Here is a 12,927-nt window from a genome sequence, read left to right on the forward strand (position 1 = left end):
TGTATAACCCGACTGCGTGTGAAAGTGACGTAACAATGCGACGTCTGCATCGCGTCGCAGTGTATTCAATTCGGTCGGGTAACCATATCCGTTCCTTTCTAGCGTAATGTCTTATTAATTTTAGTAATTTTTTTCGGGGATCTTTCACAGTTTTCTAAGTAAAACTGAAATGATTCACGTTACGAATACATTCTACAGGAGTTTGCGCGTCATCCGCGATATACGGGCCGGCAGTTTTCGTCTTAAATACCGTTGTATTTAATCGATAATGAGCACTGTTCATCTAATCGGACGGACTCTTGTAAGAGCGATAGTTGCGTGTATATTTTTAATATTGGAAAATGTCGCGAGTGCAAAAAGTACTAAACTGTAGATTTTGGCGAGGGTTTAATTAATTCGTGGTGAAGGAGTGTCACTTTACTACAGGTGTGTCTCTCTACCTTTATTCTATCCTTTAGAAATAACAATAAAATACCTGATAAGATTCTAATAGGTAAAGGCTTTGGCTGTTTACTTGACTTGCCCTGTCCACCCTTTTTACGATAAAATAACGAATGTCAAGCTCTGTACGACCTTGCGAAACAGACTGTTTTTATTTGATTATTATAAAAAAAATGTTTCTCATTGCAACAAGGAAGTAATTTCAGAACAGTTCTTTTTTTGTATTTTTTGCTGTTAAACCAGTTGCTTGTGTACTTTATTTAAAATGCATTTATTCCTTGCTTATTTATGCTCACACACAAAAATACTTCAATATTTAAATTAACCAGACATAAGGTCAAAAGGTTACTGCAGATATCTTACCTGCAATAATAAACTTATAAAACCTCTTTCTAAAAACTTTTCTATTCACAGACAAATGGTGAATTGAAAAGACATTGTTAGACTATAATAAAAAAATACCAGACATTTAATGAGTACTTGTTTGTTTGTACTTTATTTGTACTGGCAGTCATAAAATATGCCATTTACTCAATAAAAATATGTGTCATCAATTTGTGGAATATTCTGTGTGCAAATATGACCTTTTTGAAGGGCACTGCTAATGGTTTCTCTATCTCTTTGTTTGGTATGCTCTCCTGGTACTTTTGGATACATGATATTTATAATCAGGCAAGAAATTGGTCTCGAACTGTATAGTAAAATAAATGAATCCAGATGGAATTTTGTGTAGTAATAGTAGATTGGTTTCTATGGAAGACTAAATAGTATGCTTTATCCAGGTCATAATTATCTTCCTGCCTTAACAAATGTTATTCCATATTGTCACAGAATATTTTCTTCTTGCAAACTATTCTATCTGACGTCATCCGATTTTCAGTCATCAATTAGGAGTCACAATTTTTGGGATAACTTCTTTATGATTAAGAAAATATAGTTGGATTGTGTTAGAGATGAGCTGGCTGGAAAGCATATCACTAGTGAGATGACGTCAGCTAAAAGTATGAGGAAGAATATATGCTGCGCTGAACTTAAAATTGAGAAAATGGCATCAGGCTGATGACTTCTGTATAATGCAGATTGTAATCTGATTCCAGTATAAAAATAAATTGAAAACCACTGTTAACTGGCAAAAATAGCTTGTACCCAATTAACATAACAATGCCCATACAAATAAGTAGTTGAATTTGATAGCGGCAACAATGGCTGTATTTTAGTACAATATACAGCAATGAGCGCTGTATGTTTATAGTCTCTGGTTTTGCTTGTATCGAGGGAAGCAAGAATATTTAATTGTCTTCTTCCTAGCCTCTTCCCAATGACTTGGGTCCGCTTTCAGTTAAACCAGATGCAGCAGAGTACCAGTGTGCCACATGGTATCAGTGTAAATTTTATCCCAATTGATTCAGGATTTTTACCTTCTCAGTGAAAAACAAGCTGGCATTTGCATAGACATATAATATCAATTTAGAATCTGTTTCATAAGTAGGTGGGTGTGTAGTTTGACTTGTAAAAAAGCTGAAGACAAAAACTGGTTTAATATCGCACAAGTAACATGTAAACATAATTATGCAGATAAAAAACAACTAAAACTGCCTTATCTGCGCTTTTGTTTTTATTTTTGACTAGTTTTCGTCGGAATGGAAAGTTTTTTAACTTGATATGAAATTATTATTATATTTTTAGATTGATTTTGTAAACATTGGTTTTGGTTACATTTATTTATAGGTGTTGAAAAAATATAGTCTTGTAGCCCTTCTCCAACTATGATGGGGTTCTCTTCCAGTCTAACTGAATGCAGCCGAGTACCAGTTTTACACAGAGTGGCTTCCTATCTGACCTCAACCCAGCTACCCAGGCAGGTTGTTACCTAATCTTTCTGGCTCCTGAGTACCCATAAAGACTGCCAAAGAAGTTCAAATGACAGCCGGGACCCATCGATTTAACATGCCTTCCGAAACACTGGGGACCTCATTATGAGATAGATGGTCACCCATCTACGGAGTAACTGCTTCTAGTGTTGCTTAACCCTATGATGATGTTACTCAGCCACGTGTTTTATTTGGCCATCCATCACAATGTAATTGTAACTTCTGAAAACATCTCATATTCAACCTCATTTGAATAAAATGAGTTTTAAATTAGTTTCATATTGCCAAAAATGTTGGCTCATACTTTCTTACTAGTAATAGTTGGTACTTGTATATCAAGGTCATTTTACACATTTTCTATGCAGCTCGAAAGTGGAATGACCTTGAATTTATTTTCTTTTAATGCTGAAAGGTATTTTAATTAGTTTAGTGCCTAATAATTGGCTTGTTTAGCATGACTGCTGAGCCTGAGGTTTATTCAACTTTTGGTATAGATCGCAGATTTTTTTGATAATCAGAATCTAGCAACATCTCTTTTTATGAGATGGGAAATCATCAGACGACCCCTCCCAGTGTGGGTGCAGCGTGAGGGAGTGTCAGTCTCTTACTGACTGATATCCACCATATTCCTTCTTAAGCCCTTTATTTACCAGAGCTAACGCACTCACTAAACAACTCTGCGCTCACTCAGAAATAATAATATTGTTCACCGCATAGGTACTACCCTATAGCAGATCTTAGGAATCTACGACAGAGGCCGTTGGATTTGAGACAAGTCTGACACAAGGGCTTGTCAGGTGATTAAACCTGCAGCTCACTTGATAAGAAGTATCGCCCTTAGAAGAACTTCTTCCTTAATGTTTAAAGGCAATAATTAGCAGTAGTGAAACGGATAGACCGCGGTGGCACATGTCATAGTGTAGGCGTGTCGTAGGTGGCGAATGATTGTTACATTGTAATCAACACTGATTGGACATAATCTAGTTTAGCTATTGTTTTTGTCACCTTATCAAATGGTTCGCTGTTTATTTCTCTATAAGCAGGGGATCTTTTGCTTATAAAATAAGAATTCGTATAAAAACTGGCTAGGTTTCCGCCCGAGTCCCGCGAGAACTACTCCGCCTACCCGTATAAAAAGTAAGCCTCGATGGACTATCTACCGCCATCTACCGCTCTAAAGAGTTATTGAAATCGGGCCTGTAGTTTCTGAGATACCTAAGTGCAGAACCGTAGATATTCGATTTGTAGTTGCAGAGCTTTTAAATTAACTGAATCTTACCTAAAACAGAGGTTCCAACAACAACAAATATAGTGTTACCGTGCTGGGATCGAACCCGCGTCTCTTAGCTCAGCAGCCGAACACAGCTGTTACGCCAACATGCTGGCATCCATAGGTGTTCTATGAAATGATTAATGGCATTCCGACATTGCTCCGATATGGCCTATAAACTAGACCATTACTGAAACTAGATTAAGCCATTAGGCCCAGGCTTTCACGCCTACATTCTCATATTTATGTAGGTTCCGGAATCTTTCAGTAAATGAGCTTCATCATTCATGAAGCACCAAATTCTGTTCGCTAACTAATGTTCGGTGCGAGCCTTTAGCATGTGTTCTCGCACAAAGGTTGCAGTCTCGCGGACATTTCAGTAATGTTCGCACATAATTTGTTACTGTTTTCTAGAGCGAATATACCAGGAGATACATTTTTGTGTGCGTCACACCTGAATATGTTCGTTACTTCTTCACAAAAATAATTGAATGTATTTTGATGAGTAGTAGTTCCCACGAGATACGGGTGAAACCGCACAGAACAGTAATCTCATATTTGCAAGTAGATCAAAACGAAGTATTATTCGTGACTTATCCAGAATTTTAATAAGCCACAATATTATTTTTATTCTCGACCTCAAAGAAAGTTCGTAATCCCCTAATTTAGGTTTAATGTTCCCGCCTCCGCGGGTTTTAATCTCAAAAATCTGTGCTATTTTGCATTCGCGTCATTTTCTTTCTCCCGTATCGATCTTAGAGACCTTCCTTTGAGTGTTTAACCAACGGGAGACGCCTTTGCCGTACCTTACCTCCTGCCAAAGATATGAGACCACTGGTCATACTTTATGCTTGTGGTTGTCAATGTTTTCGTGCATTGAAAAAGCATCAGTTTGTTGCGTTGCCTCGGTCCAAGCCTAAATAAGCAGACTTTGTCACAAAGACATTAATTAGTGCTCATGGCGATTCCTGTTGTTGAATGCTCTAAGCCCTGACCTTGTCTCTCAGGCTGTCATTCTAGCCTCGATTTCGGGCTAGGTCTTTGTGTGAAACGTTTCTAGGTTTTCGATGCCTTTTCTTAGGTATTTCGCTTTTTATGATCTTGAGTGTTCACATTGTTCGTTTTATTTGTTTTCTGGTAATAGGGTCTGGCCTTCAACATAACGAAATTGCAGGCTTTTACTGACGCAGTTTTGCTAAGAAACTACAGTTATATTTTACTTGAGATGTGAAAGATGCTTAAAATCGGTGGTCACATACATACAAATGTAAAAATCATTGAGCGATATTCATACTCTGCAACATCACAGTCTCATACTTCAGTACAAATCATTGAGGGATATTCATACTCTGCAACATCAAAGTCTCATACTTCAGTACAAATCATTGAGGGATATTCATACTCTGCAACATCAAAGTCTCATACTTCAGTACAAATCATTGAGGGATATTCATACTCTGCAACATCACAGTCTCATACTTCAGTACAAATCATTGAGGGATATTCATACTCTGCAACATCAAAGTCTCATACTTCAGTACAAATCATTAAGGGATATTCATACTCTGCAACATCAAAGTCTCATACTTCAGTACAAATCATTGAGGGATATTCATACTCTGCAACATCAAAGTCTCATACTTCAGTACAAATCATTGAGGGATATTCATACTCTGCAACATCAAAGTCTCATACTTCAGTACAAATCATTGAGGGATATTCATACTCTGCAACATCAAAGTCTCATACTTCAGTACAAATCATTGAGGGATATTCATACTCTGCAACATCAAAGTCTCATACTTCAGTACAAAGTTATCCGGTTGCGTGAAGTTGTGTAATCGATGCGTTATCCACGTGGCGGTATGGTAATGTGACTGCGGGTGGAATAGCAAGTGGATGAACCCTTGTCGTGACTGATAACCTACTTACTGCTCACGAATGCAATATATCCCTTAATAGTGCTGGTTGAGGAGGAAATTGTTCGTGTATTCAATCCATATTATATTACTTACTATCTTACTTACCTATCTATTGTTATCTATATTCTCCTCTATATAATATTGTATAGCTTATAATTACCATTCTTTTTACTGACAACTGACGACCGTTCGCAATATTCTGTCTTCTCTGTAGAGAATTATATACAATTTTTTAAATCAAACGCATACAAGTAATGTCTAATTCCTTTCTCCAGTATGGAAATTAACAATATAGATAGCATATTGGCAACAGACGTAACTATACCTGTACTGTCATGTTGAGATTCCAGCAAAATAATTTACGCACATTTGTTCGCAAACAAAAAACGTACAGTGCTAGCAATGTTCGCGCACGGCGGTTGCAGTTTCGCGGACATTGTAGAAATGTTCGCGCGCAATGTGTTACTGTTTGCTAGAGCGAGTACATCAGAAGATACATTTATGTAAATCTCGCTTTTAGAATTGAGTGATAGTTGATATGCAGTATATTTTATATTCAACTGCATGAACTTCCAAGTATTTGTGAACATCGTTTATTTGGGTCAGATAATTATCGCGTACCATCTCTTGGAACGTACTACATCTGATATTAACATTCAGGTTTTCTTAGTGTTAGACTTTTTGTAAGATTTTATTTGATCTTTTTAGTTATTTTTAACTAGGATTATGTCGCAGTTGGGATATTCTTGCAAACTGCTATTAGTTCGACAAATCTACATAAAGAATTATTCATAGGGGATCGTGTGTGAAAAGGTGTCCCATTATTATAGTTACCGCGGCCCTGGTAGGTACATAAAAGGCCTACGAAGGAACACGATGGATTTTTAGTCAGTAAGAGTCTGACAATCCCTCACCGCTGCTAACCCACAGCGGGAGGGGTCATTTGATGATATTTACAATAAGAAAAAAAACATGGTCATCCATCAATGGAACGACCGCGCCAAGCACTGCTTAACTTTAAGACGAGTCGACCCGTGTGGATGTTGCTTAGCCATGATCTCGAGTCGAGTGTATGATGATTTTCTCAATAAATTAACTTTGTTTTTGCGAGTTACTAAGCATGAAAATAACATCGTACTTAGGTTATCTAGCCTGACTTTGATTTACGATTATTATCTATTTGAATACCATTAATTGCCTAGTTTTGGAACTGATTGATTGATTCGTTACATGGACTAGTTTAGCCCGCGTGTTTACTTGTAATGTGTTTACTTCATTATTTATTATTATCTTATCCTACTAATATTGTAAATGCGAAAGTTTGTGTACATATACGGGTGGATGTTTGTTCCTCTATCACGCAAAATCGATCTAATGGTTTTTTATGAACCTTGGTAGCTAGTAGTATAGCTTACACAGAATAGCATAGGGACTATTATTTTTATGAACCTTGGTAGCTAGTAGTATAGCTTACACAGAATAGCATAGGGACTATTATTTTTACACGCTTTTTATTAGCTTCACCTGTATGTTTGTATGTTTGTAGGTTTGTAACCGACTTCTTTGGGCGCGATTTTGACCCACTTTAAACGGCCAGATTTCGTTCAAACTTTGTAGATTTATTGAGGACCGATGACAATACACTAATTTGATAAAATTATTCCATTTTTAACCGACTTCCCAAAAAGGAGTAGGTTACACATACACATCGATTACTCGGAGGTTTATAGACCGATTTACGTGATTCTTTTTTTGTTCGACTCGGAATAGCTGCCAGTTGGTCCCATAGTCATCAGGTCAGGATCTGATGATGGAAACCCTGAGAAATCGAGGGCAACCTTCAAAAGTTGTAGGCATACATAGGGTAAAAACTTGACACTCAGGTGTACGCCTAAAAGCACTATTCAACTGTGAAGATTTGGAGCTGACCTGATGATGGAGACCAGTGAGGGTCGAGGGAACTCGACAACTGAATATGTAAACTACCTCGTGTTTGGGCTTAAATTATTTCTATTGACAAGACCTTTGCAACAGTGAAGGTTTAGAGCTGACCTGATGATGGAGTCCAGAGAAAGTCGAGGGAACTCGACAACTGAATTTGTAAACTACCTCGTTTGGACTTATATTCTTTGTATTGATGAGAACTTCCCACATGTATGGATAGTGACAACTATTCATATCACTGAAAAGCTTTAAATAAATAACCTTTTTACAAAAAAATTAAACCGACTTCCCAAAACAGTAAAAAGCAAAAAAAAAAACTAATTTTAGGTGCATCGGCCTAGAAGTCGGTGGCAAAATTAACTTAGTAACATCCATTAGACACCGACTTCTAGGCTTTTCAATTTGCAAAATATGATTTTTGTTAATTTATATAATTTTCATCTATAGTCGATAAGGTAAGAAAATTAATTAAAATTTTCTAGAATTTTTCTCTACAGTCGATAAGGCAGGACTCGATGTTAATTTTTATTTCCGATAATTATCTTTAGCCGTTTTCTCTAATATTGACAAATTTTTGTACACTAAAAAGAATTTTAATTCTACAAAACAAATAATAGTTTTAAAACAAACTAAAAAGTAGAAAATAAATAATAGTTTAAAAAAACTAAAAAACACGCTTTTTATAGAAAAATAAACTAAAAAATAGAAAATAAATTTTAATGAATTTAAATTAAGAAAACAGTGTTAAAAATTTCAATGAATATAAATTAAAAAGCACCCCACGCTTTTTTTAAATATTTTTTTTTTGTATTCACACTATTATTAATTTATATTCATTGAAATTTTTAACACTGTTTTCTTAATTTAAATTCATTAAAATTTATTTTCTATTTTTTAGTTTATTTTTCTATAAAAAGCGTGTTTTTTAGTTTTTTTAAACTATTATTTTTATGAACCTTGGTAGCTAGTAGTATAGCTTACACAGAATAGCATAGGGACTATTATTTTTATGAACCTTGGTAGCTAGTAGTATAGCTTACACAGAATAGCATAGGGACTATTATTTTTATGAACCTTGGTAGCTAGTAGTATAGCTTACACAGAATAGCATAGGGACTATTATTTTTATGAACCTTGGTAGCTAGTAGTATAGCTTACACAGAATAGCATAGGGACTATTATTTTTATGAACCTTGGTAGCTAGTAGTATAGCTTACACAGAATAGCATAGGGACTATTATTTTTATGAACCTTGGTAGCTAGTAGTATAGCTTACACAGAATAGCATATGGACTATTATTTTTCTGGTTGCGGGAACTTGTTCCCTCGGGAAGCTGGTGAAACCGCTGGCAGATATAGTCTTTCATGTATTTTGAGACGTTGCTTACAAAATTATCCTATATAACATAGTCCATAGTGGTACTTACTTGTGCTTCCCTTTATATGCACCATAGCCTCACTAGTATAATTTCTGTTTGCACCACTGTGCAACACTACATCTTACCGTATTATATTTATGGATAAGCAGATGCATCAATTCTAGACGGAATTGCACATTAGGCTTGTCCATTGACCATTGTATTTTGCGTGGAAACAATCAGTTGCATTTCCTCAAAGCAGCAAACTCGGAAATTGACGGTCGTCACAGAACGCTCCTAGGACAAGGCAGGAAATGTAGGCTGTGCTAATGAACTTGCGAGAAAATGGTATGAAATGCCAATGGGGCACTTAATAGTCTGCGGACTGTAAAAGTGACGGATTTGCTTGTTAGCTTTTTATCTCGAAATAAGTCCTCGATGCAAAAAGCTGCCTAATACAGAAAGTTTCCTTTTTTTCTGCCCTTTTCTCAATGATATTTTTGGGGTTGGCGCAGTATGTTTTCCGCTTCCATTGCTCTTTGTCCGCCGTTATACTTACATTCACTCCCTTATTTTATTCATGATCTCTTTCAGACAGTTCAACTTTTTCTTCGGTCTGCCTCTTCCTCTCTATCTATTTGCTATCTATCCACTTTCATATTTAACACATTTCTTGTAGCATTTGTAACCTCCACCCGTTTGATTCCCACCTACGAGGTGATAGAAATAAAAAAACGTGTGTGTACCTTTTAAAAATGTATAATGTACAGAAAAAAAAAACACACAGCCGGAGGCACAGCACCAAGTAACACAGAAAGCTCTAACCTACAACCAAATAACACAATTTGATACTATGAATGATATCTTAACAAATAAACCTCTAATTCAATTAAATAACACAATAAATAACAATTAAATTGGCGACTATATGCAATGGCTGGAGTTATCTATTGAGGCCAAATTAATTGATTGTTATTCATCATTAGCTGTGGCCTGTGAACGCATACGTGCACGGTAGAGTAACAGCCAAGTTCTTATTTATAACTATGAAATACATCATGAACGCTTTGTTTTTTTGCCGGTGATAAAGCCAATTACGGGTATTCAGGCTATACCTGTCAAAAAATCTTACCAAGGGATTGCCCAGGTAACTGGATTGAGGAGGTCAAATAAGCAGTCGCTCCATGCAAAATACTGGTACCATTTTGAAGTAACTGCCGGTTCACGAAAAAACTACTGAACCTATGCGCGAGTTATGTACGTTTGAAGTTAAAGATTAATTAAGTATGAAAATTGATAAAATGTACCTAATCGTGAATCCTGAAAGTTTTTAGCAAAGAAACATCCAAGGCTAGTTCACGCCTGGCTGAACATGTGATACATTCTACATGGCTAGGTTTGAAACCTAATGGCGTAATATCTTGAAATTTCAATACATTACCTTAGTTATAGGTACTTGTAGAGCTATCGATTTGTTTGCTGCGTGAAAACTCGGCTATGTATGAGCAGGTGACAGGCACATTACAAACTGTCAGACAAACACACGTAGTTAAAACACACCACACACATCTTTAGCGTCGGGGGTTAAAAATGGGACAATATTACCAAGAATATAGAAGAATAAATAAAAATAGCCTACATGTTATTGAGATGTATGACCGTGTCTGTAACTATCTGACTGCAAAGTATCATCAAAACCGTTCAGTAGTTAGGGCCTTATCATACTAGCGGATTGCCAGCGTCTTCAAAGCGGAACGGACGCGCAACGAACACGCCGCGCATACGCAGCGAATTCATTGCGGACAAATTCGTCGCGAAAAGCAGTGTTTTATTCGTTTGCAAGAAAACACAAAGCTCTCTTCCATTCGATTATTGTTTGAATCCATTTTGTTATATACACTCAGTATTGTACGTCGTTAATTTGCTACAAACACGCGACGAAAACGTTGCGAATTTGCCGTACGTCCGCGACGTCTTCGCTGAGCAGCCGCAGCGTGTTCGCGTCGCATTCGCTATTCGCCCGCTTCGCTTTGGAGACTAGTATGATAAGGCCCTTATTGCATGAAAGTGGAACAAAACATCCAATCTTTCGCGTTTACAATATTACTTATTATTGGTTCCGCTAATTATGTCCCGAATGATGTCCTAGCTACGTGTATAGGCGGTCGTTACAGTTGTGAGCCCGGGAAGGTCAGCTCAAGGAGTGCCGGCTTCGTTACAATGAAGCGCCTTTGACATTATTATGAACATAACTATAATATTAATATTAGTATACCGAAGAGCTTGCGGAATTGACAAAATAATCCATCTAGACCGTCCCTTTCCTGCACACCCATTTAGACGACTATATTCCGCCAGTGGTCGCCCTGTGTATTTTCTTATATACTTCTCTTGTTTACAATCCTATGTGTACTACCCCTATGTACTCCCTTATCTACTCCCTCTATATAAAAGGGCTACCTATTTTCACCCTAATGTACCGAAGTGAATTTAACGTAGGCATGTTAATTTTCAATCATATCGGGTTGTTGTGCCTACAAACTTTTTTGAGGGCTGGATCCGCCCTTAGTCACAATTCCAAACAAAAACCATGATTTTCCAAGAGAACTTGGCTATGTTTTTAACAAGACCATGTATGCTTGTTGCAGGGAACAGGAGCCCACGTGTGAGAGGGAGGCGTCTTTCAAACAGCAGGCGCCGCACCAGTCTAACAGATCAGGTAATATTATAGTACTACTACTAATATTTGAAATGCAAGGATATATGATGAGGACTAACGCTCAATCCTTCTCCGCGTGAGAGGAGGCCGCAGCCCAGCAGTGGGACGATAAAATGCTGTAACTAACTAACAAAGGATGTATGAATGTGGGTATGCTTGTTACGCTTTCACGCAAAAACTACGGGATCGGTTTCGATGAAGCTTGAGAGTAACATAGCTTATTAGCTTCTAGCGGTTTCATCCGAGTGCCGTGGGAACAAATACTCACAACCGCATAAAAAGTTGCATATAGCGGCTATAGCCTTCCTCGATATATGGCCTACCTAATACTGAAACAATTTTTCCAATGAGACTAGTGCCTAGTTAGTGGGTGCGTCATTACAGCTTACATACATTTCATATACACGAGTCCTACAGTAGCCTAATTGAACACTCATCTATTTCTTGCCCAAGTACCTATACTATCCTTTTATATATGAATAGTTGCGTAGATCTTCAAGTGTTGTGAATGGTTACAGAGTCCAGCTCGTCGTCGGCGGACACCGCGTCGCAGGGCTCCGGGTCGGCAGCCCCCGCGCACAGAGCGAGGCGACATGAACCACAGGTAACACAACGGCCTTCTGCAGCTCTTGCTGGCCGACAACTTCTCAAAATAACTTCGATGATGTCAAAGTACGAGATACTACTTGTAAATGACACAAAATAATAAAGAATGAAGTTAGTCGAATCCATAATATGTATACCTACCCAAAATTCAGTTCGCGCCAAGTAACTTGGCATTTCTAAAGTTAGCCATTCGAAACGTTGTGCATTTGTCAGTAGAGCTTTTCTTGTCTAAAAAGATTATAAAAACCCAAACACTGAGGATTCAAACGGCTTAGGTACTTCAAACATTCTAAGTTACTTGGTACGAACTGTACTTATATATTATATATCTCTCTATAGGCCCAAATACACTGACAACATAAACGTCATTTCTACAAACAATTGTACACAATAAATTCAATACAATTGTAAACATAGTAAATGTGTTTGTATATTAGTCTAAAAGTAAACAATTGTTTTACTTGAGCCTAAAAGAAATGAATGAATTTTATCTGCAATTCTTCCTATCAGGTAAGCTATTATTTGGAAAATCAATGCTATTGATACACACTTTCCTTGAAGGCCCAAATATTTGATGACATATAGCTAATGTTTATCTGTGCCAGCACAATCTAAGTGTTATAGATTGATATCAGACGCGAGTGAGCGATAAACTTACTAATTGACTGTTTACTTCCAGTCTCTATAAGGATTTGTCAAACGGAAGGTTCAGTGTTGTTTAAACCATCTTTGAATTAACTTGTGTCTGTAAAAAAACTATATTGTTATTTTATTTAAGTGTGTGATAATATGACAT

General features: G+C 37.0%; 1 protein-coding gene across 1 annotated transcript in view; it reads left to right on the forward strand.

The window, feature by feature from the left end:
* LOC124643880 (tau-tubulin kinase homolog Asator) overlaps positions 1-12,927 on the forward strand; it is a 106,669-nt gene that overhangs the window by 45,525 nt on the left and 48,217 nt on the right. The window contains exons 3-4 of the mRNA XM_047183004.1: positions 11,455-11,525; positions 12,044-12,129. Of these exons, the coding sequence (XP_047038960.1) occupies positions 11,455-11,525; positions 12,044-12,129 (157 nt within the window). The remainder of the gene's footprint in view (positions 1-11,454; positions 11,526-12,043; positions 12,130-12,927) is intronic.

The sequence above is a fragment of the Helicoverpa zea genome, chromosome 28 (assembly GCF_022581195.2).
Source record: "Helicoverpa zea isolate HzStark_Cry1AcR chromosome 28, ilHelZeax1.1, whole genome shotgun sequence".
NCBI classification, from domain to species: domain Eukaryota; kingdom Metazoa; phylum Arthropoda; class Insecta; order Lepidoptera; family Noctuidae; genus Helicoverpa; species Helicoverpa zea.